The 25866-nt window shown below is 36.6% G+C and overlaps 1 protein-coding gene across 4 annotated transcripts in view; it reads right to left on the bottom strand.

Moving 5' to 3' along the window:
- Positions 1–25866, bottom strand: part of RERE (arginine-glutamic acid dipeptide repeats) — a 591056-nt gene that overhangs the window by 228573 nt on the left and 336617 nt on the right. For 3 of the 4 annotated variants that reach the window (XM_036742474.1, XM_036742475.1, XM_036742476.1), the window contains 2 exons: positions 12909–13014; positions 9640–9736 (listed from right to left, as the gene is read on the bottom strand). In XM_036742474.1, the coding sequence (XP_036598369.1) occupies positions 9640–9736; positions 12909–13014 (203 nt within the window). Of the gene's footprint in view, positions 1–9639; positions 9737–12908; positions 13015–16780; positions 16843–25866 lie in introns of those variants that run through there. The other variant, XM_036742478.1, reaches the window with a different exon arrangement.

Genomic DNA, 25866 nt, shown 5'->3' with positions numbered 1-25866 from the left:
TCAGTTAAAAGATAAGGTCAAGAAGCCAGACTGTAGAGGGTTAAGCAAAGAGTAAATCAACAGGAACTGAAGGCACCTATTGTAGACAGTTTTCTCAAGGCGGTTAGCCAAAAAAGGCAAAATAGACATAAGTGAGTGGTGATAGAATGATCAAAGGAGTTTTTTTGAGGATGGGGGAATCATGGGCATGTTTGCAGGTAGTAAGGATGCAGTCAGAATATCAGTGTGACAGTAGAGATGATAAAGGGAGTAATCCACTGGAGATGGGCTGAAATGAGATTGTTTAGGCAAAAGAGTTCTCTTAGCAAGGAGAAAGGTGACCCTTTTTTGTGGAACAGGGGTGAATGAGGAGATGGTCACATAGGGCACCTAGGAGGTGTGAGCTTAAGAAAAAAGAAGCAGCTCTCAGTCGGTGGCCTCAAAAAAAATTTTTTTTTTTAAGCAAACTATGAGGCTACAGATTCTCAGCTGAGAAGGTTGAGGGAAAGGGAAACACAGGAGGTTTGAGGAGGGATGAAAAGGTTTGGAAGATCCACTGTGAAGAGTGGGATAGTGAATTAAATAGGGAGATAAAAAATGATTATGATGAAGCAATAAGGACCCAGCTGAGATTATGTAACTAATTTGAAGTGGATCTAGTCACTTGGTTTTGTGATTTTTTTTTTTTTGCTCCAGACTCATTCAGCAGCACATAAGAACAAAGAAATAGTAGAAAAAATTTAGGGCTAAGGGTTACAGCTGAGCAAGATCAGCAAAAAGATAAGAGGGAAGAGATTTGAGAGGATACAGCATGTAGTCAAATTGGTCACTAAGGGGTAAAGACAGCAAAGAATAGAGAACATTCTACTGCTCCTGTACTACCAAGAAATTTGTTATAGGAGAATATTTTTCTGAGGGTAGGTGTTGAGTAGAACATGATAATTTCTTGCCAGATTTACTAGTCCCTAACTTTTTCTCCTTAGGTCAGTGGTTTTTAAGTTTTTGTGTGTCATGGACCCTTTGGCTGTCTGCTGAAGTCTCCGAAGCTCTTTTCAGAATCATGTTTCTAAATGCAAAAAATTGAATATATAGGATTGAAGAAAGAAAATAAAGGGAGGAGAGTATAAGCAGTTCTAGGGGGCTAGCCTGTGAAAGAACTAAGGATTCAAGGGATTGGAAGAAATGATGAAAATGCAAGACAAAGAGAAAGGTGGAATGACAACATATTATGATCAAATACATGAATTTTACAGTTAATGAGCACAGATAGGGAATACTTGTAGGCAATGGAGAGATGGAGAGTATGACCATCTCTGAATATAGCTATAGTGAGATAGAGAAGTAAGTCATGGGAAATGAGTAAACTGAGGAACTGGGACGTAAAACAGTCAGAAAGAATATAAATACACACACACACACACACACACACACATGTGTGTGTATACTGAATTCCATTATGAAGGTAGGTGTTTAGGAAGAGAATAAAACTGGTTCATTAAGGAAGGCACTAAAGACACTGAAAGAGGAGGGTAGAAAACAGCTACAAAAATTGTGATTGGTTCTTAAGGTACTGATTGGGTGATTCTCAAAGGAGAAGAACTTACTGAGTTGATGGAGGCAGAGGATGAGGTCAGATGGGCAATGGGGAGCAAGAAGTCTTCCAAATTCTTCATCTTGAACAATGAATGAATGGAATGAGCAAAAGTGTAAAGTAGTGCTGAACAGTTCTTGTACTGTGTCAACTGGGAGACTGTGTCAACAAGACAGAGTCAGTACTAAGTAACAGCCACAAGAAGAAAGGAGGGGGACAGGAAGAGATTTAAGACAAAAGCAACTGTGTTTCCTATGGAGAAATGATTCCAGAAAGCACAGTAGAAGAGGTGGTAGCTTCAGAGTGGGACACTGGAGAAGTGGCAGGGGGGAGTTTGGTTGAATAAGATATTCTAAATTTACAATGGGAAAAAGGGAGCAGGCAGTGGGGAATGAAGAACAGGATTTGCATTTAGTTCTCATATGTAAAATGTGCTTGTGTATATTTCATTTCCAATTTACTAGAACGGGATAGGAATTTCATGACAAAACTATGTCTTTATCATTCATAACATTGGAGCCATATGGTGCTAAGCACACATGATTTAATTTATTAGGAAATAATCTGATACTTTTTCCTATATTAAACTGAATAATCAAAAAGTACTTCTAACATCAGCCTGATAATCTCCTCACCCAAGAAAAATGTGAGCACTAAAAATAAAATCAATTCAGCGAAAGGTCAACAAACCTGAAAGCAAGACAGGAGTGCAAACAAGACAATACATGTTAACAGCAGCACTTCATAAATTACAAAATCCAGCTTTCCTTTTTAGCCCAAAAATTGTAGGAAAGAAAGCATTAGCTATATGCTTGCCCATGTTGCACCAGCCTGACTCGTGTGTTTGCTGTTGCTGTGCCCTGAGCCCTTAGCCTAGTGCCTGGCATGTACTTAATAATGTATTCTTGCTGAGTGAATATCTGACAACACCTTTTTCCTCCTCTCCTGGCCACTACACTGGCTTCTGTCCATGTCTACAATGGTGTCCTTTCACTCCTTTGCTTTTCAGAACAGGCTTCATTCATGACTCCACTCAAACACCAGGTTTTCTAGAAAGCCTTTATGGCCCACCCAGTTACTAATGCCTTTGCCTAAAGATTAATTTAGCTATTATATATGTTATTTCTGTATTTATTTATATGCCTGTGATCTCCTTTGTTAGAACATAAGTGCCTTGAGTTAGGGACTGTTTTTGCTTCTCCTTTGTATGTGCAGTTCTTAGCACAGAGCATGACACATAAAGTTGAATGAAGAGTTGCTGACTGATCTTTTGCCCTTAATACCAGCAAAGATATATTTTTAACAAAATGTCATAAAACATTCTCTTCCTCCTTTGGTTTCAAAAACCGACAGAAAGAGAAAAAATTTACCCACAAGAAAAGCAAGAGAAATTTTTATTTTATTTTGTAAAAACAATGCCCCAATTGAAACATATTCATAAGTCAGGAGCTTAGAATCCAGACATCCATATACTAAGGAACTGAATATCATACATGATGATCAGAGCCTTAGCTATGGCATTACTAGTACTAAAGAAACTACATAAACTCTGTAATATTTATTCTATGGAAAAAAAAGCATCCACTTACAAATGCAGATACTAAGTATAACATATCTTCCTCTACACAGAGGAAATTAAAAGAAAAAAAATCATCCCAAGTTGGATTCTAACCAAAAAACAACCAAATATTCCTTTCATTCTGCAGCTACCAATTTCACCACCACCACCACCACCATCATCATTACATAATGGGAACTTAATTAAATGTCTGAATTTATGAATGATCATTAAATGAGACAGGTAGGTAGTCAACAAACATTTATTAAGAATTTACTATGTGCCAGCTACTATGCCATCCTTTGCTTCTCAAAGACCTAACACTGTAATTGGATATAAGGGCAGTGAATGTACAATCAGTCAACCAATTAGCATTTATACAGAGCCTTCTCTGTCGGAGTCACTGTGCTACTCAAAAATAAATGAATGAATAAACAAACAAAAAAACTCTAGTCCTTGACCTCAAAGAGCTGCCAAATGGGGAAGATAACACGCACCATCTGTGTACAAACAAGATTAAAAAACAACAGAGGAGAGACAGGGGCATACATGATAGATATTAAGTGGAACGAAAAGAAAGCTTTGAAAATTGATTGGATTGGGGGAGGGAGGTATGGAGGGATCAAAGAAAAAGCCAAGGAAGATATCTCAGTTGTAAGCTTTAAGTGACTGTGAGGAAGGCCTCAACAGTAACAGAGAAGCAACAGGAAATCAGGAGAATGGTTCAAATCTCGACTCTAATGTTTGCTAGGTTTGTGACCATTGGAAAATCAGCACCTCTCTTTCAATGTCCTCATTATAAAATGAAGATAAAAATACTGACACTATCCATCTCACAGACTTGACTTAAAGAAAGCACTGTGTAAATGAAGAACTAAAGAAATATAACCTCTTATGAATATTATCAAACACTACATTTTGACTCTGTATTAAGGACTAAATGTGTATGTACATTAAAGTAACCATCATCACTCATTATTAAAAAGGCAATTAACCTTACATAAACATCTCTGATGATTCTCCTATCTACCTACCTTGCTTTAAACTCTCTACTGCATTTTGCATTTCCAACTGTCTTTCAAACAGCTTGAACCAGATGTCTATTAAATATCTTCACCTAAGCATGTGCAAAATAAAATTCATTATCTTTCCCCCTGAACTCTCCCCTCCCTTCTACCTTCTCAGTCCCTCTGGCTCACAGTGTAGGAGTCTTCCTAGATTCCTCACCGCCCATGTCCAAGTTCTTGCCAAGGCCTGTCAACTCCACTTTCGCAACATCTCAAACAAGCCCCTTTCTCTCTGGCACTGGCCCTTTTCACCTCCCACTTTGATTACTGCAATAGCCTGATGGGAGGTCTGCCTCCCTCAAGTCTCTCCCCACTCTAGCCCACCCCCTATTCAGCCACTAAAGAGATTTTCCTAAACTTCAGGTCCAACCAAGCCACTCCCCTACAGAGTAAACTCCATTACCTCATTATCACTTCCACAATCAAATATAAAATGCCTCTATTTCATGTTCAAAGATCTTCATAAACTAGTTCCTCCTGCTTTTCCAGTTTTCATACAACTTACTCCACAACACATCCCCTTCAATTCAGCAGTGCTGGCCTCCTGGCTGTTTGATGAATGAGACCCTCTATCCTTCAGCTACAGGAATTTTCTCTGGCTGCCCACCATACCTGGAGTGCTATCCCACTGGCTCCTATGGCTTCCTTTAAGTTCCAATATAATGGATCTCCTACAGGAAGCCTTTCCCAATGCCTCTAAATTCTAGTGAGTTCCCTCTGTCCTATCTATCCTGCACGTTGAATGTCTGTATATAGTTGTTCATCTGCTGTCCCCACTACTAGATTGTAAGGTCTTTGAAGGAAGGGATTGTCTTTTGCCCTTTCGCACAGACATCACGTAGCACAGTGTTTGGCATGTAGTAGGTGCTTAATAAATGTTTACTGACTGACTGATCTCTCCTCTTCAGTTCTCCCTTCACAGACTATTCCATTTTTTTTTTGTATCCTCAGCACCTACCAAAGTGACCATTACAGATCTTGAACAAGAAGGAACCTTAGAGATCAGCTTACAGACAAGGAAATTGACACACTGACAAGTGCTTTGCTCAAGGCCACAGCCAGCAGGCATCAAGAGAGCTCTGCAAATAGCAGGCTTAATGCTGTTCATTTCCCAAGAGCACCAATGCCCTCGTGATCGGGTGATTTCTTGCCCTGCTTCTGCAGCAGAGGGGCCTCACTTTCTCTAACAGAATCATTGACCCAGGATGCAGGGGATAACACTGATGTCTCCAAAGTCTGACCAAGCTCTAAGCACCCCACAACACTTGCTGCAGCTGCCTTCATGGCCATCAGACAAATTATTTTCATCCACTCATTCCACAAGGGATTGTCTTCACATGCTTGTGGTAGATGCCCTCCTAATTCACCAATGGCTTTGGGGCCCGTTGGCTCCCCTCAAACTGGTTTAGCTCATTTGCCAAGATGGTTTGCCCAGGTGTGACCAGTTGCATGCTACTGCTTCTTGGAGACACAGGTGACTGTTGGGTGACAGATGGACACCAAAGGTAAATGAGCTTAACATATGGAGGGGCCTAACATACGCTAATGAAACTGAAAGAAGGTGGAGACAGTGTGCTCTCATGAAAAGAGCTCTTTTCTCAGAGGATTATGCCTATGTCTCATGTGTGATCTTGGGCAAGTCAATCAGCACACCAGAGCCTCTCCCTCAGTGAGAAAAGGATTAGACTGGACTGAGGGCTGCTGGGTAACTTTCAGTTCTGGATCTATTATCCTATCACTCAACCCATATTTCTCAATGGCTTCTCAAAATAATCTAAATGGAGTCCTAGGGTTCCATACATACATACATACATACATACATATATATAAGATACAAATGTAGTATCTGACAATCTATAAGATCTAAGGAAGCACTAAACCTCTTTCAACAAAAGATATTTTTTGCTTTTAAACCCTCTAGATTAAGGGGGAAAGCAGTATGGCAACATAAAGGAGCAAAGGATCTGAGTTCAAATTCTGCTGGTGGCTCTTAATATCTATTTGGCTATAAGCAAGTCTGTAATCTCCATAGGTCATAGCTCCCATATCTATAAAAGGAGACAGTTGGGCTAGATGAGCAGAGTTGCCTTCCACCTTTAAATCTATGATTATTATGTGCACATAAAATACTTTGATAGAAAAATGTGTAGCAGAGAGCTGGTTCTTGAGTCAGAGGCAGGACCTGGATTCCTCCTACTGATTCTTACTATCTGTATGACCACGGACAAATCACACAACTTCTCTGAATTTTGTGGCCTAGTTCGCCACTACGGTCCTTGTCAGGAAAAAAATCTAGGCTCTTAAGATAATAAAAACAGGGGTAGTCCGTCATTCTAAGCAATCCTGAAACTCGTAAGGCTAGGAATAGCTCAAAAGCTAAGAAAGAGTTGGTAAGAAGTATGAGGGTTATTGTACAGACAAGGAAATTAACTTGATGAAATCCATGTGTCATTTCTGCATCTAGCTTAAACCTATAAAAAAATAAAGTATCTGGATTTAGACTGAAAGAATTCTTTTTCAAGGCAGTCACCTCTTAGCATTTTATAGGACCAAAGTGCTGTGAAAAACAAAGCCAAGCCCACTCCGACAACAACCGTTCCATCCCTGGGGAAGTCACTCAACCTCTCTAAATCTCAATCCCCTCATCTGGAAATGGGGATGATAACAGCGTCTCTCTCGATGGTTTGTTGTAAAGATTAAATTAAACAATTTAGATGAAATGCCTCGTAAATCTTCAAGTTCTAAGAAACAGCAGTTATCATTAGCTATGATACCAGTCAGAATACTGGACGAGTCCTGGCTCTGAGACTTACTATGTGACTTTGGGTGGTTCTTTTAACCCTTCTGAGCTGTCCTTTACTCACCAGCAACATGGGGATCCTAGTAATTGCACTCTTTCATAGGACTGCTGTGAGAGTTTGTACGAATAATAAATTCTTACAGAAATGTAAGCTATTATTATTTTTACATGGAGGCATTTACAATGGATAGAGCACAGGCCTGGAGTCAGAAAGACCTGAATCTGGCCTCGGACACTCACCAGCTGTGTGACCCTGGGCAAATCACTTAGTCTTTGTTTGCCTTAATCCACTGGAGAAGGAAATGGCAAACCACTCCAATATCTTTGCCAAAAAAATCCTATACAAGGTAATGAAGAGTAGGACATGATCAAGCAATAAAATTGTTTTTACTAATATTTAAGAGGCCATGAGACCTAAATAGGTTAACCTCTCTCTGTGACACTGTGTCATCAATACAATTTTTCAGATGATAATGGCAGCAGAAATTGAACAAGCCAGAAAATTATTAAGCTAAAGGCCTACTTATTCTTGTTTAGCACTTCTAGAAAAATTAGTTTTCCAGTTGAAGCAAGACTACCAAATACTTTAAGTGTCACGGCCACGCCACTAAAGTCTCACTCCAACGTTTCATTACGGCATGGCAGTGACCTGTGTGGTTCATGAGGAATATGCGAGTAGTCCCCAAGTTCTGGCACATCCTGCAAAAGTATAGAAGTTTCCAATATGATCTTGCAACAGAACAAAGGAATAATGGAGAGGTTTATCTTCAGAAAGGAGACTACAGGTGGCTGACTTCTTTTGTGATGACACCAATAACAAGACTCTCTACTAAGGAACAAAAGCAGTCTTATCTAGGGATGAGAAGCTGGATCACTCAATTAAAAAAGAAGTCTTCCTAGGCACATAATAAACACATTACATCAAATAATTGATCATTTTTGAGCCACATTTTGTTGCAAACAGCAAGATGTAGTTGTATTTTATTTTAATTACCAAAATATTTTAAAAGATAAATTTTGTAAAAACATTTTTTTCCCTAAAATAGCCAAAATGCCTTCAAACAAAACTCAATTAAACAATGGAGATCAAACTATCCAATCAAGGATCTGCTCAGGGATATGGAACTCAAACACTGATGTCATTTCAAAACTCTAAATCTTACTGGCTAGAAGTATGAAAGGAGAGGGAAGAACCATATCACGTTAAACTCTAACCAATCAGCCCTGAGATAGGAAACTATTTGCTCAGGCAAACTATTTTAAAATCAGACTGAAATGCTTCCTTATAACTAGATCAATGATGCTTGTAAAAGTGTTAGAAATCAAGTAAAAATCCCCCAGAAGAGTGAAGTACAAAATCATCATAAAATACAGATCAAATATTAATTTTAAATACTTGCAAATCTATGATGTTTATGGCCTCAGAAGACCGGCCTAATCAGACCAATCGTATTACATATATTTGTTTCAAAAGACCTCTAAACTACTTAACTTTTTAATGCCCAAGCCATATTATAATGGGGAGTTGTGGGGAGCGGGGTAGAAAAGGTAGAATGAAGGAATTGGGAAGAAAAGAGAAAGAAGGAAAGGAAGGGAAAGTGAGGAAAAGAAAGAAAGGAAGGTTCTACACATTTGATTTCTAAGCCAATTTAATTTAAAAACCAGGTCAGTCAATTCAAGCAAACTTCTCATTAACTTACTATCTTTTCCTACGTGCAAAGTGAATGTTAGAAATTACCTTCATGAAGCCATAAAAAGAGACTTTGGACTGTGGATGAAAGACTACCACAAAACACTGAAATTTTCTAAGTTTACCTAAAGCTCTCTAAGTCCAAAGAAAGACTCTCTCCCGTAGCCCCCAACACCTCCTGCTCCCACATTAGAAATTAATGCTAATTTGCCTTGCAGTGAGGGCCTTTTCTAAAGTGGCTTTAAACAAGGAAAACCCTTTCTAGATGCTTTCAGCGAAATACTATCTGAACATTTTTATTAGAGATATTATTCCATCCACAGATGGCAATATCCATTACACTATTAATAATCTAAAGGCAGCAGTGGCCAAAAAAAATTCCTTATTGTAGGAAAAAAAAAAAACTATGCTACTCCTCCTACTATTTCGAAGGCCAAAGCGTGTCATTTAAACATAAAATCTGCCTAGAATAAAAAAGTTTTGTCTTTTGTTCTGTTGAACATAAAACACAAACGATTAAATCATCTCTACCAATTGTCTTTACAATTCACATGCAATGGCTTTAGAATCAGACTTTAATAAATTTAATTGGGTGAGCATTTTTTAAGGCAATGTCAGATAAAATGGAGGAGAAGGTAAGAAAAAGAAGAAAGAGGAGAGAGGAGAGAAGCAGAATTTGGATTTATAAAGAAGAACGGGCCTCTAAAAGATGAAACGCAATAGCCTCTTGCATATAATATATTAATTAGTCAGGATGCCAGCATCAGAATTTTGGAATCACATCTTTCCAGATTAAATGTCTGCTCTCAATTTCTTATCGTACATGCTTAAAATAATTAAGTACAATAAGTGGAGTAATCATCTCTAGAGGATAACAAGGCAGACTGAATGTTTTTCACTGTACTGATTGTCTTCTACTTTATATGAGACTTTCATCTAAACTCTGCCACTTACCGAAGGGCAGCAGCATGGTAAGTATCAACATAATCGGAAATGAAGAGCTCTCGATTCTTGATAACTGGGTCTGTAATGACAAGTTCTCGTCCAGAATCTGTTAGAAAAAGAAGGGCATAAGATAGGGGTTCTTAAAACAACCATCCTTCCTAAAACAACCACCTTAACTCCTGTTTCAATTTACCACCATTTTTTTTAAATCACTGAAAATTCCCAAACTTATTTTTAACACACATAAGAGAATATGGTGACTTGAGTGGGGTGGGCATCAAGATCCAGGACTTCATTAGTAAGAGAAACTCCTAAGGTGGAAACTTCTTTCACCAATGAAAATCGACAACTCATGTAATTTATGGAGGAAGAGAGTGGCTTGTAGTATTGTTAAGAGATTTGCCCTTGGTCACAAAGTGAGACTCAAATCAATTAACTAATAAAAGAATAAGAAAGTATTTATTAAGCACAAGGTGTCACGCACTGGGGATACAAGTAAAAAAGGGAAGGTAATCTTTGCATTCAAAGAGTTTATAATATAATGGGGATAGAAAAACAAAAGTGTCAGGGTACGCTAAGTAGAGCCATAAGGCTGTAAATTGGCACATTCTTTACAGAAGTAAGTCAGGAGTATGTGTTAGAGGAAAGACTAGAACCCCGGTCTTCCTGATTCCAAGGTTGGCCCTTGTAATCCATTCATATCAACTATGCTGTGCTGTTTTCACATGGTGACTTATGGCAATAGTAATTCAATCCACCACATTCAGAAAGTGCCTGCTATGTAAAAAGCCCCAAGCTAACAACTGGGAATACAAAGACAAAACTTTTTTAGAGTCCCTGTCCTCAAGGAGCTTATATTCTATTATGGGGGTTACAACATGTAAAAAAGGAAATCTGAAGAATATACAAAGTAATACAAAGTAATTTCCAGAAACTAATTATATCAAGGTAGAAGAGAAGAGGTCAAGAGGGAGCAGGTAGGCCATGCTCTGAAGAAAGCTCAAGGCTGTAAAAGAGGCAGTGAGGAGAAGTGGGGCATTCTGGGAGGAAAAAACTAGTTGGGCACGAAAGCAAGCAAAGACATAAATGGATGGACTGAAAGACAGAGACAACCACTAGTGACCAAGTCAGTCCAACTGGAATGGAGAATGTATCAAGAGGAATGATGTAAGGCAAAAAAGGTTAAGTTGAGACATATTATAGAAAGCTTTAAATGCCAGGCTGAGTGGTTTATGTTTTACCCTAAAGGCAAGAGGGAGGCAGAAAGGAATAGAATGTGACATGGTCACTGAAAACCATATGAAGCCTCAGAGTGGGACAAAGCTATCAATTCCAAACTACAGAGCAATGGAGTCTGCCTGGTTTGTTTCTAACAAGCAACTATAATTTGATTAAACTGAGTGAGTTCATCATTCTCAAGCTAAGGAGTCACAGACTTGCATAAAGATAATAGCTACATCAGATGAATGAAATCTGCCCCTCAAACCCACAAATGCTGCCCTCAAAAACTCATCTTATGGATTATTAACATTTAACTTTCCATTGAAAGTAAACAAGTTAGCCAATGTACCTATATTTTCTATTGCAACTTCTTTGGCATGGGTTTCCAATCAAAATTTAACAAAATTTTAGCTAATTCTGCCCATTAAACTTCTTATTTGCAAAAGATCCAATTTTAGAAATGGTTTTCTGATGTTCTCCATATATGTTTCTCTATGCCTTACTAAATACTGACTTTTCCCATGTTTCTACAAAATTTCAACTGCACTTCCCAAAAATCAACCTTAGTTGTTCCTCATTACTGCTATTCTGTTCAAAGAAAAATGTGATCTCCTAAAGGTCCCTCCTACAAACCCAAATTTCTAGAAGAAATTTTGAACCAAAGGCTGGGAAAATGCTCTGCTGTTAAAGGAAGTAAAAATATTGCCAGAATAAGTATGCTCTAGTAGGATCCAAGCTTATATCTTAAAAATTACTCATATATTTACAAATTTAATCTAAAGTAGGAAATATTTTTAAAAAGAAAACTATAGACTCAATTCTGAATAAATGATTACTATGAAACTATGAAGAATAGTATTCAACAGAAAAGCTGTATCTTTCTACTTTTTGAACACTTCTTGATTCAAAGAAGAAAAGTCTAAGATGAGATGACATGTTTCTGCTAAATTTCATATGAATTCTTACAAGGTAAACTTAGAAAGTTTATTCTTTTTGTCTATAGGTGCAGACACATGCACAGTAAAGCTGTAGAACAAACTGAAAAGCTAAAGGACAGTTTTGAGTACCATAGTTTATAAAAGCAGTGAACTGAGGCTGGGTTGGCAATAACATTAAATAGGGACAAATTTTACTATGAATAGAAGGAAACAAGAAAATAAATTAAAAAACCCAGCACAATTCTCATCAAAAAATATACTCAAACATAGCACTATTATGCTGAGAGCATCTACATCAACAAAATTAATCTAGTAATAAATTGTAAAGAAATAGGTTATCATTTTTTTTAAACAACAGGACATTTTCTTTTGAGGTTAATGTACATCAGTGAACCTGCAGAAGGAAATAGGTTTTATAGCTTTTTTAAATAATATTGGGGTTGGGAGGAAGAGAAGCAAAAGCAACAAAATATAATCCTACAGGGTTTACAATCTTGATTACAGGTCACAATGGGGGGGGGGGTAGGTATAAAAAAAGGTATAAAAATTATGATACTACTATCTCTAGAAAAACCCCACCTCTTACTGTTCTGAACAGCAATTTAAAGGAAAAGATAAATTAACAAAATGTCAAGGGTAAAATAAACAAGCACTCTCTTATTCTCTCTCTCTCTCTCTCTCTCTCTCTCTCTCTCTCTCTCTCTCATACACACAAACACACACAGGCGCATGCGTAACGGACCTAAGTCCTAGAAAAGGCCTATTTATAAAAATTAATATATTCAGAGTATGTACTTCAATTTTTACTGATGTTACAAAAATTACTTCACATAATATACAAAACTCTTCATTTAAGTAAAAAAAACGAGAGATTTTTTCCCTTTTCAATTCTATAGTCTGAGTAAATGAATTAGTTGTATAATATCTTAATCTACAAATTGAACACCCTACCCCTCTTCCTGGAATGTTCTGGGCATTTAGATTCCAGTTGACAGAAAACTGAAGGGTTTGAACTAATATTTAATATTGATTTACTTCCTGTGCTACTCTTGAATAACTTTTCTTTGGACCCTCCTTTACAAACACTAGATGGCACTAACAATAGGGGGCAGTATTTACCATTTTCATTGTGCCGGTCTTGAACCAAATGCTGATAGACAGAATCAGGAACTTCAGACTGACGATAGTACCATTTGACATTCATAAGAAGATGGTCCCTCTTGCTCTGAAAAAGAAAATCTAAAGCATTACTAGAAAGAAATTAACAGCAACATGAACATACTAATTACAGATTACTTAGCACTTTAGGCCATGGGGTCGCAGTAAAGACGACAAAAGGTACAAATCAATTAATTACCTTTAGGTCAGATCCTATTATTTAAAAACAGACAAAGAAATAAAATCAAAGACATCTCGAAACAAAATAAAAGTCTAAGCCCTGAATAATGGTCATTTATATAATATCACATGTAAAACATCAACCAGAACTTGCTGAAGTCGGGATGTCTAGCTGAACAGCTTAGTTGAACAGCCTAGTTTACCAGAAAACCTTTTACATTTCATACCTTATGACAAAATTTATAAAATGTGTCTTTCATCCTTCCTGTCTTGACCTAGAGGACAAACATGCACTAAGAACCAATAGAAAAGACAATGTAGTAGGGATAAAGATAAAGATTAAAAATATCATAGTGGCAAAGAGCTTATGTTCTTTGGGTAGAAAGGGAAGCCAATGGGAAAGCAAGAACTTACATAAATATAACACAAGACAAAGTTGAGGGGAACACAGGATCGGTCCAAAATGCTTTATGGGAAAGGTAAAAAGGGAGAGGAAGTGGTAAGAGAGCAGAAAGGGCTCAAAGCCTGACTCTGACATTAACAACTAATGTGACCTTGGCCAAATCCCTTTAATTCCCTGGGCCTCAGTTTCCTAGTCTGTAAAATTAACATGTCTCTTCTAACTCTAGATTGAGGATCTTATAAATACTTTTAAGCTAGGTGACAGAAATTATCAAGAAAGGTTTCATGGAGGAAGTGTTATCAGAACTTGAAGAAAAAGATTATTTGTGACAGGCAGACAGATACACAAGCAATGAGTAGATAGGGGAAGGGCAACTTGAAGACAAAGCAGTAGGAAAGTATACGTCATGTCTGATTTGACCAGAATGTGAACTGTAAGAAGAGGAGGACTGCTAATAAACATTAGCTTAATAGATGGAGCTTTAAACGTGGGATCTTTGTCTAATAATGAATACAAGAACATACTAGTAGAGGAGCTGGAATCATCATATCTACTTTCATTATAAGTGAAATAAGTAGAAAAAAGAAAAATGAATAGCTCATGAAGAGGCAAAAAAATTTTTTTTGGCAGAATGGGTTTTATTAAACATCCAAAGACACTAAGAAATATTATTTGATGTGACATTGAGCCATCTTATACTTCAGTACTCTGATTGATACATGCAAAAATTCTACCATGAAAATAAGAGAACTTTATGCACCAATACCAATTGCAGATGATGAAGAAATAGAAAACTTCAACAAAGAACTCAATAAGAACCTCTCAAAATTAAATCAACACATATGTTGATACTTGGTGACTTCAGTGCAAAGAAAGTAATGTGAAGATGGTGAGAAAAAAAAATCAGAAAACATGAGTAAGGAAAGATTGAGAGAGGTCAGAGACTTATAGAATATATAGTTACCACAGTGAGTCAGAAAGTCATTAAGCATGTATTAAGTACCTACAACTTGCCTGGCACTGTATTAAATGCTGGGGATACAAAGAAGAAATAAAGAAAATACCTGTTCTCAGTCTAATGGGGAAGAAACCATGAAAACACTTATGGACAAACAATATAAATTGGAAATAATCAATAGAAGGAAAACACTACATCAAGAAAGAAATCACAGAAGGGAGAATGTTAACTGGAACTTGAAGGAAGCCAGGTAGGCCAACAGGTAGAGATAAGAAGACAGAGTATTCCAAGCATGGGGAACATACAGGAAAAATGTCAAGTCTAAAGATGAAGTATCTTGGGTAAGGATCAGCAAGGAGAAAAGTGTCATTGAGTCACAAAATATATGGGAGGAGGAAGGTGAAAGAAAAAGAAAAAGGAGGGGGGTATTAACTTGTGAAGGGCTTTGAAAGCTGAAAAGGGAGTTTTCTATTTGATCCTGGAGGTGATAGGAAGAGGGGAAGAGACCTCAAGCAGGAAGAGTGGTCAGAATGCTACTTCAATGGTGCAGATGATAGGTGATAGGAGTCTGAAGTCTAGCTATGTGTGTAGAAAGAAGAGGATATAGACAATACATGTTGTGAAAGTAGAAATCACAATATTTGGCAACAGATGGCTACGTAGAGGGAGCTTGAGGCTTGAAGGATAACAATGAACCTGAAAGTAACTGGGAGCGTGGTGGTGCCCTCAGCAGTAATTATAAAGTTCAGAAGAGTGAAGGGTTTAGGAGAAAAGATCTGTTCTGTTTTGGTTAACTTTTGGGTATACATAGGACACATAGTTGGCAATACCCAAAAGGCAAGCTAGTGATTCAAGATTGTAGTTCAACCAAAGAGACAAAGGCTGAATTCTAAAGATCTGAGAATCACTTACATAGAGATGATAATTGAACACACAGGAGCTGAGATAACCAAAAAATATAAAGAAAAAAGTAAAGGGGGCTGAGAACAAGGCTTTCAAGGACAACCACGGTTAGCGGACACACACAGATAAAGAATCAGCAAAGAAAAATGAGAAGTCAGGCAGAAAAGAAAACCAGGAGAAAGCAGCAAGATGAAAGCCTAGAGAGACAGGAGTATGTAGGTAGAGAAGGTGATTAGCTGTGTCAAATGCTATAGAAAGGTCAAGAAAACAAGGACTGAGAAAAGGCCATCACATTTGGAAATTAAGAGACTGTTCATAGTTTGGGAGATGGTTGCTTCAGTTAAAGGATAAGGACAAAAAAGCCAGGCTGCTGAATTTTAGAAGAGAGCGAGAGAAAAGGAAAGAGAAACAGCTAGTATAAATGACATATGGCTAGAAGAGGAATTGCTGGGTCAGTGGACATAGCTATTGTAGCCACTTAATGTGCCTAATTACAAATTTTTCTGTGAATAGTTGTATTAATTCTGGGTCAGTGAATATGGCTATTTTAGTCATCTAATTCACATAACTACAAATTACTTTCTTGAACCGTTGTACCAATTCACAGCTCCACCAATAATGCCTTGGTATGCTTGTCTTTCTAAAACCTCTCCAGTAATGACTACCCTCAATTTTTCTATCTTTACTAATTTTCTGGATAGGATGTGAAAATTCAAGGTTGTTTCGATTTGCATTTCTTATTATTATTTACTGGAAGCATTCCTTTATCTTATTGTGAATCATTGGCTACTCATTTTTTGAGAACTATTCATATCCTCTAACCTTTTCTCTGTTGAGATTTTTTACTGTTATTTGTCAACATATATTGGATATCAACTCCTTAGTAAAGTATTTGATACATAGATATTTTCTTCTTAAACTGAATGTGTTTATTTTGTGCAAAAGCTATTCACTTCACTTCATGAAAATTATCTAAATTATCATTTATAAATCCCTCCACCTCTTGTTTGGTTAAGAATTCATCTTCCATTCAAAGTTGCAAAAGGTATAAAGCCAGCTCACCCCCACCCCATATCATCTTTAATACCCAAGTCATGTATACATTTTGAACTTATTATAAAATAAGGTGATAATATCCTGGTCTAAGTGTAAGTTCTGCCAAATTACTTACCATCTCTCATTCCAACCAAATAGAAATGAGATTGATTTCTGTGGGTTTATTTTGTAGCCTTCATCTTCTGCTAAAATTATTAATTATCTCACCTAGCTAAGACAAATACCCTCAATTTCTTTGAGGACTCACTAGGATTCTCATAAGAAAACCATCATGTTATCAGCCAGAACAAGCATGGTTCAAAATAAGAAATATGAGAAAATATTCTCACCTACCCTCTTTGCAGAGGTGGAAGGTCCAAAGGTGTTGCATATTGCAGATATTATCAGACTTTTTTGAAATATTTATCAATTAGGCTGGCTTTTTTTCCTCTTTCTTTTAATTTGTTTTTTAAAAAGATTATTTTATGAGATGGCTCTGTGGAAAGGAGTGGTGGAAACTAAGGTGTTATTTTAAAAAGCATCAATAAATACTTACTTTTAAAAATTCATTAAAGGATTGGATCCTAGGAATTCCCAAAAATGAAGTCATTAATGATCAATAACAATGCAGTTTTCACAATGTTAGGTTAAGACAAATATATAAGAACAAAACTTATTCATAATGGCTTTATTCATAGCCAAAGGCTATCAATAAACAGTCCTTAAAAAGAATTACAGGCTATTGAAAACCATATAAATGATACAAAGCAAAACAACTCTGAGATTTTACCTCACACTGCAAAAAATCAACAACCGTGAGAAAAAATGAAAATGGTCAATGTTGGAGGAGTGGAGGAAAGACACATTAATATACTGCTAGCGGAGCTGTTAATTTATACAAATATTCTAGAAATCAATCTGGAATTATGCTAAGAAAGTAAATAAAATACTCATAAACTATGTAAAAGAGAGGATGCTTTAAGGTTTGCAAGGTACTTCATTTGTTTTCTCCTTTGAACCTCACAACAATACTATGAGACAGATGTAATCTCAATTTTACATATAGATGACAAAGCTGAAGCAGAAAAGACTAAGAAATTCCCCTGCTAGACTGAAACCTAAAGAAAATCAAAGACGGAAAGAACGGGATCATATACAACAAAGTATTTCTGAGAGGACTTTACATAGTAACAGAGAAGGGGGTAGGGGTGGGAAGGAGGATAGATTCCTATGGAATGAAAATGACTAAAGAAACTATGATGGCATTAATTTACTTAAAGATTACTGTAAATTAAGCATGGAGAAACATCAAGAACATGGGGAAGCATGGAAAGACATAAACTAATAGAAAAATGTCACAAGAACCAGCAAATCAACATATCCTGTTGTTGATGTAAATAAAAATAACAAAAACTTATTGTGAATGCGATGTAAATCTTAATTACCAGCCTTGGCCCTGAAGAACAGATATGAGAATGTACCTCCCTCCCTGCTTGGCAGAGGTGGGAGATTTAGATCATGAAAATACTATATACAGGATAGAATTTGATAGATGTTTTAATTTTGTTTAAATACTTTTTTTTATTTTACATTCTTTATTGAATGGGTAGCTCCTTGAATGGGAAGGGTGAAGTAAGTACTGGGAAATAAAGGTGATGTAAAAACAAAGGTTGATATATGGACTTAAAAAATTAAAATTGTTTTAGGGATGGAAAAGCAGACTGGAGAGAATCACGGAGGAAATTAAAAAGAGAACGACAACTATTCTCTCCAGTAGAAATACAATCCTTCTCTCCAGTATAGATCTCATTTCTTTTGTAAATTTGCTAATTAGTTTCCTAAGAAATTTTTCCTCCTGTCTTTTTCTTTGCACAATTATCAACCAGACCTGTCTATAAAGCACTTCATGCATTATTGCTCACTTTGAAAGATCTACACTATGAATAAACAATATTTTTCATTATTTAATGAACTTTTAAGCCAGTACTTTTATTTTCAAAGTTAATATACGAATGCTTCAATGATCTATGATCCTTTGGTATGACTCACAACCTAAGGAACAAATCAACAGCCCCCTCAACTTCTTCGCAGAGGTTTAAAAGCAGACGTAACTATAACAGCTGGCGGCCACTCTCTGGGGACAAGTCTTTCAGCCCCTGACTAGGCTAGTGCTCATCTTTATGGCTCATATTTCCCTGACGTGATCTTCAAGAGTGCAGGAGTCACTCCTGGGCTGTACTGACAAGGCAAGGCTAAAGATACAGAAGGCAGTAAAATTACTAGAGTATTGTGGAAACACAATCAGGATAAAAAGATCTATCTAGCAACTTCTACATTAAGGGATCGAAAAGCTTGGAATATGATGTTCCAGAGGTCAAAGGAGCTAGGATTAAAACCAAGAATCACCTACCCAGCTAAACTGAGTATAATGCTCCAAGGTAAAATATGAACTTTCAATAAAATAGAGGATTTTCAAGCTTTCTCAATGAAAATACCAGAGCTGAATACAAAATCTGACTTTCAAATGCAAGAATCAAGAGAAGCTTGAAAAGGTAAACAAGAAAGAGAAATCATAAGGGACTTACTGAAGTTGAACTGTTTTGTTTACATTCCTACAGGGTACAGGGTGAGCTGAGTATGAAGGGATGATAAAATAAAATTAAGGGGTGAGAGATGAATATATTGAGAAAGGGAGCAAGAAGACAAAGAATGGAGTAAATTATCTCACATAAAAGTAGCAAGAAAAAGCAGTTCTGTTGGAAGTGAAGAGAGGTCAGGTGAGGGGGAATGGGTGAATACTGCTCTCATCACATCTGACTTGAGTAGGGAATAACATACACACTCAATTGGGTATCTTACCCACAGGAAAGTAGGGGGAAGGGGATAAAAAAGTGGGGATGATAGAGGGGAGGGCACATCAGGGGAGGAAGTAATCAAAAGCAAACACTTTTGAAAAGGGACAGGGTCAAGGGAGAAAACTGAATAAATGGGGACAGGATAGGATAGAGAGAAATATAGTCTTTCACAACATGATTATTGTGGAAGTGTTTTGCATATTGATACATGTGTGACCTATGTTGAACTGCTTGCCTTCTTAGGGAGGGTGGGTGGGGAGGGAAAAGGGCAGATAATTTGGAACTCAAAGTTCTAAAAGTAGATGCTCAAAAAAAAAAGTTGTTATTGCATAGAACTGGGAAATAAGATATACAGGCAATGGGGTATAGAAATCTACCTTGCCCTACAAGAAAGTAATGGGAAACGAGATTGGGGAGGGAGTTGGGTGACAGAAGGGAGGGCTGACTGGAGAACAGGGCAATCAGAATATATGCCATCTTGGAGTGGGGGGGAGGGTAGAAATGGGGAGAAAATTTGTAACTCAAAATCTGGTGAAAATCAATGTTGAAAACTAAAAATATTAAATAATAAAATCTGAAGAATCAGTAAAAAAATAATAAAAATAAAAATGATTTTTAAACCATCTCTCTGGATAAGAGATTTTTCATCTACTCAGTTTTAAACACACTTTTGAATAGGAAAAAAAGGATTTAATTAAAGCAGTTTTTAATTTTAAAAGCAGAGCGAATGAGTAACCAAAACAGAAAATCCAATACCTTGTTCTAACTAAAAATGCTACTTAATATTCAACTATCTGAAAAGGAATCAAGAAAGCCACAGAAGAATATTAAGAATAAAGGTATCAAGGGTACACCCAAACTGCAAGCACAGACAGAAAAGTTTCAAGTACGGACTTCATATAGTCTACAGATCAGAAGAGCAAGGCAGAAAATCCAAAACCTCCCAGTGAGTAATTGTAGGAAAACTTCATGATTCATGGAAGCATTCTTTTAAATACATTTGAATTTACTACATCAATCAGAGATTCTCACCCCACCCTGCCCCCTACCCACTCCATTCCATTACAACTTTTGGGCTTGAGAATATATTTGAAAGTTAACAAGATAATGGAGCTTTTCAATTGAGAAAGTTTTAAAATATATGTCTTGAATATATACTTTTAAAAATTTCATAAGGACATCTTTTGGATAATTCAAAATATACATAGAACATTTTTTTAAGGAAAACTAAACTTTAACTTAACTTTAACTTAAAACTAAACTAAAACTTTAAAGGAAAACTAAAATGTAGAATGTGATACTTTCAAAGTAAATACATTTATTTTTGTGTTATGGTTATATTTTATATTCAGCAAATCAATATTTACTTTTTAGAGAAGAATAGTCCTATCACTTCTTTAATCCATGCTAGCCTATTGTCAAGACTCAAAAATTCCAGATAGATTTTTAAGTTGTACTGAAAATGCAGTACCACCACAAAACCAGTTAGTGGCAGCATTGTGTCATATAAAAAAAGTCTTGGGAGGATTTATGCTCAAAATTTATATGAATGGGCTTAAGCCCTGAATTATGATTTAAGGAAATATTTCATTTCAAAAGGATGTAATATGTTGTGGCAAAAGAAACCAGGGCTAGAATCCAAGAGTCTTGCCTATAGTTGGCTGTTTAGATTGGAATAGCAACTCTACTTCCCGAACTATAAAATGAAGGATTAAGATCAAATCCTTAAGGTACCATCAGGGGTCGGGAACCTGTAGCCTCCAGGCCACATGTGGATTCAGTGTCAAAGGGATGCACTAGAGGACTTAGAGGGCCAAATGTGGCCTGAGGTCCCGGGTTCCCCACCCCTGAATTCCAGATAGTCTTTTAACAAGTAAAGAGAGAGGTAAACTAAGAGATGAGATTAAATTCCTGCAATTGCTAAAACCAAAAAGATACAAGGTAACACTAACAATAACCTGAAACAAATCCAAATCAGAAGAACTCTTAAAAAGTCTGACTGAAAGAAGTAACAACTACATTAATTAAAGATGAAAATTCTTCCTTTTAGTTTGGCTCCTTTTAGTTTCTAGTCTAAACAAATCCCCTCAACTACCAGTGCCTTAAACTCTAAAATCTTCTGCCACTGACTGTGTGCATCTCATATAAGTGCCAAGTTGTTGACAAGCTGTCTCCCTTTAAAACAGAAACCCCTCGAAAGGCAGGGACCATTCTCTATGTCCCAAGAGGGTCTGGTACATAAAAACACTAAATAAATGCTTTTTAATTTTCTGATAGAAAATTATGAAGACAGACACTTACAAAGACATACTGAGTCTATGAGGCCAACTGTGCTAAAGAACCCAATCTCAGATGAACATGGCCTGTTAACAAAATCACAGAATTCTGAAACTAAAAGAGACCCTAAAAATGACATACTTCAAGACTCAAGTAGCTCTAGCTTCAAAAACCAGATGCAAAACAAAGGCTGCAGGGTGCTGACATATAAAATAGTTTAGGCAAAAATAAGTGAACAAGAAAGTCTCCATTACAGATATGCTCTTTCAGTCGGAGTCGTCGTATGTTTGAAAAGAGAGACCAAATAATATTTTGGTAAATGAAACAATGTTAAAGGTGTTGTATAAAAATTTGCTTAGGAACACTGGTGGAACTTTTTTATCGAGAATAATTTATTCTGGTTAATAACCCTACTTCTAGTGCATTTACCTATTCAGTAAAGATACCAACAAATGAGTACTTTTAATTACCAAACAATAGAATGGGAAAGGCTTTCAGAGGCATATGATCCAAACCACACAGTAACAACAAACCCCTCCACCACATTCTCAATACCCCAGGATACAAATAGGAAATATAACCCATGACTTATGTGCTGAGCCTGGCGAAGAGAGAAGAGCACTGGAATTCCTGTTTTAAGACCTAGATTTGAATTTCTGTCAATGGAAATGAAACATACATGAAAGAAACAGACAATACAATACTAGATTTTAAGTATGAAGGGCTCAGCAAAAGGCTTTTTTGCTAGGATTTTGTTTGAATGCCAATCTGTAAATTTCTTTGCTTTATACTTCTCTGGTTATCAGGATATCAGGGTCATATGTCTTAAAGTATTTTGTTTCTCAATTTAAGGAATAATTTTAGAGTGTCGTTATTAAAGATTCTTTAAAAATCTATTCTAGTTTTCAGTTTCGTCAACACTATATTCTTTTTGTTTGCCTATTTAGCTATTTATTCTCCAACCTTCATGATTTCATCCATTGTGCTTATTTTGGGATAATTTGTTGATTTTTTAAAAAAGATCAATGAAATGCACATTGATTCCATCAATGCTCTCTTTTCAATTATGTTAATGTATTTTTAGAGGTATAAATTATCCTCTGAAGACTGATTTATATGGATCCAAAAAATTGTGGAATACTGTCTTTATCACCCCCTTTAACAAAATTGTTTTATGGATTGCCTTTTGAACCACTGATTATTCACAGTATCATCAGGAGGTCTACATTAATGTTTATATTTTTACTTTTGTTGCCAGTTAATTACTATTTTTATATTATAATTTATAATGTTCAGAATGTCTGCTTTTTAAATTTATTTATAATGAAGGATAATGCCTATTATATAAAATAAAATATGGTATTGTAAAATATGTATATTCATTAGTGGCATCCTTCAGCAGATTCTATAAATCTCTTAGTTTAAAATTCTTGAATCATTTATTCAGTTTTTTTCTTTTTCTAAATTTTATTTGTCTAGCTCTGAGAGTGGTACACTAACATTTTCAAAAATTTATTTTGCTATTTATTATTCCTTTATGTGTTTAGATGATATGCCATTAGAGGATACATATTTAGTACTGATAATAGTTGTCATGGTTTGAGTATGACAGTCATCTTCTCTCTATTAATAAAAATTTTTCATTTTTTCTTGCTCTTCTAATACAACTTGCTTTCTTAATTACCTAATGCATGACAAATTTTGCCACATGACTTCTCATTATCATTCTTAAGTCAAGTTGAAGATCATTTATCAAGCGCTTATATAGCAAGCACAGTGTAAGCAATGAGGATACAAAGGCAGGCAAAAAACAATTCCTTCTACAAGGAGCTAACAGTCTAATGGAAGAGATAACATACAAACCAGTATGTACAAAATGAGGAAGATAAAATTAAAGTAATCTCAGAGGGAAGGAAGTAAGATTAAAGAGAGAAGAGAAAGGCTACTTGGAAAGGTAGAAGAATCTATAAGAATTGAAGGAAGCCTGAGAAGCCAGGAAATAGGGATGAGGAGCATGGGAGTGACTAGTGAAAATTCCCAGATTCAGAAAACATAGTCTGAGGATGAATAGCATGGAGGCTGATATGAAGTGTAAGAAGACTAGAAATGAAGGACGCAACCAGGTTATGATGGATGTTAAAAGAAGTATGGAAACAAGCATGTATTATGTATTGACTACGTGCTGTGCACAGTGCTAAAGGCCTGACAGTATGTCATCTGACCTCGCAACAACTCTGTGAAGCAGGTATCATATTATTATTATTATTATCATCATCATCATTATTATTTACATTTTACAGTTGAAGAAACTGGGACAGAAAGAGGTTGAGTGACTTAACAGGACCACACAGCTAGCAAGTATCTGAGGCTATATTTGAATTCAGGTCTTCCTGATTCCAGGCCAAACACTACAGCTACTTTGTCACCTAGCAGCCCAAAGAAAGATGAGGACTGAGAAAAAGCCATTAGATTTAGCAAAGAAAAATTCATTAGAGACTTTGGAGAAACCAGTTTCAGTAGAATGAGAACAGAAGTTAGACTGTTGAGAGTGAGAGGAAAAGAGCACTGATTGTAGACTGCCATCTCAATGAGTTTTAGTCACATGAGAAATTAAAGATAAGTAAGAGAGTAAGGATAACAGAGCAGGGCAAATCTGTTGGAAAAGACCAGACAGAATATGAAAACCTATGTATTCTTCTTAACTTTGGCAAGGAGAAGGATCAGGTCTTCACATGAAGCAAGGGTGAAGGAGGAGACAGTGAGGGAAGGCAACTCAGTGATACGAAATGAGAACAAGCGAGAAGAAGTGGCTCAGCAAATGGCCACAATTATTTCCTGGAATTATGAGGCAAGGTTCTAAGCTGAGATAGTGAGAAGAGGTGTAGAAATGGGGAAACTGAAGAGGGGTGAAAAGGTTTTGAAAACCCGCTGTACTCAATAGAACAGTGAATTAATTAGGGAGATACAAATGGAATACCATTCAGTAATGTGGACTCTTTCAATGTTATGTGACATTATTTTGTAGTAGATCCAGTCAACACAGCTTCATGATTCTTCTCCACCTTCATTTGGCACCGCATTCATAGGACCTAGGTCAACAGGTGGTGAGAGTGACCCAAAGCTGAGCCTTAGTGGAATACAATGAGCAATATGATAAGGCAGAAAGGAACTGACCAAGACAGTGAAGAGATGAAATGTTTCACCAATGGATTGAGATAGGGAAAGGAGGAGTCCATCCCAAGTAAAGGTGACAGTATAGAAGAGAACAAGTGTTTGAGGAACTGGAAGTCATGGTGTAAAACACAGGACAGGGTTGGGGTTTGGAAGGCAGAGGGAAAGACAAAATGATAATATATTGTGATAAGATAAGGGAATTTCAGAGTTTATGAACATGGAAATGGTACATTTGTGGCTGATGGTAAGATCAATGGTCTGACCATATTTCTTAAATAGGCAACATGAAATGAATAAATTGAGGTACAATGGTGTTAGGATGCATGAAGGAATACCACATTTTATGTTTAATTTATCTAGTATAAGGACATGAGATGGGGGGGAGGAGAAGAAGAAGACTATGCCAGACTCTGAACTCACTGAGGAAAGGAGGGGAGTGTTTTGGATAAAGGAACTAAAATCTAAAGGAATACTAGCATCTTTGCCCCCTAAAATAAAGGATCCAAAAATTTCTTTGTCATACCTAGAATATCTTACTCCTTATCTCTGCCAACTGGCTTCCCTGGATTTCTTCAAGTCCCAGCTAAAATCCCACCTTCAACAAAAAGCTTTTCATAATTCCCCCTTAATATTCTCTTTCCTTTGTTGATTATTTCCCATTTGTCCTGTACATGCTTGCATGTTGGTTCCTTAACTGGACTGTGAACTCCATGACAGCAGGGATTGTTTTTACCATTTTTCTCTTTCTTTCTAAATTTTTGGGACACTTCTCTCTTCTCCTAGTTATCCTCTCTCTCTCCCTCTCCCTCTCTCTCTCCCTCCCTCCCTTAGCTGGAACCTTATTCAAATCTTACCCTCCAACTGTAGGTGTCCTTCAGGGTTCTATCCCGAATCCTCTTTTCTTCTCCCTCTATCTTATGTTACATGATGATCTCAGGAGCTCCCATGGACATAAATGCCATCTCTATGCTGAAGATTTTCAAATCTACTTATCTTGCCACAAACCCTCAGCTAACCTCCCATCTTGCACTTCTAATTGCCTTTCAGACATCTTGGGCTAGGTAGGTGTCTAGTAGGTTCAAAACAGAGCTCATTATCTTTCTCCCTAAACCCTCCCCACCTACTACCTTCTCT

The sequence above is a fragment of the Trichosurus vulpecula genome, chromosome 2 (assembly GCF_011100635.1).
Source record: "Trichosurus vulpecula isolate mTriVul1 chromosome 2, mTriVul1.pri, whole genome shotgun sequence".
NCBI lineage: Eukaryota > Metazoa > Chordata > Mammalia > Diprotodontia > Phalangeridae > Trichosurus > Trichosurus vulpecula.
Note: the sequence above shows the minus strand (reverse complement) of the source record. Positions and strands in the feature narration are given on the sequence as shown.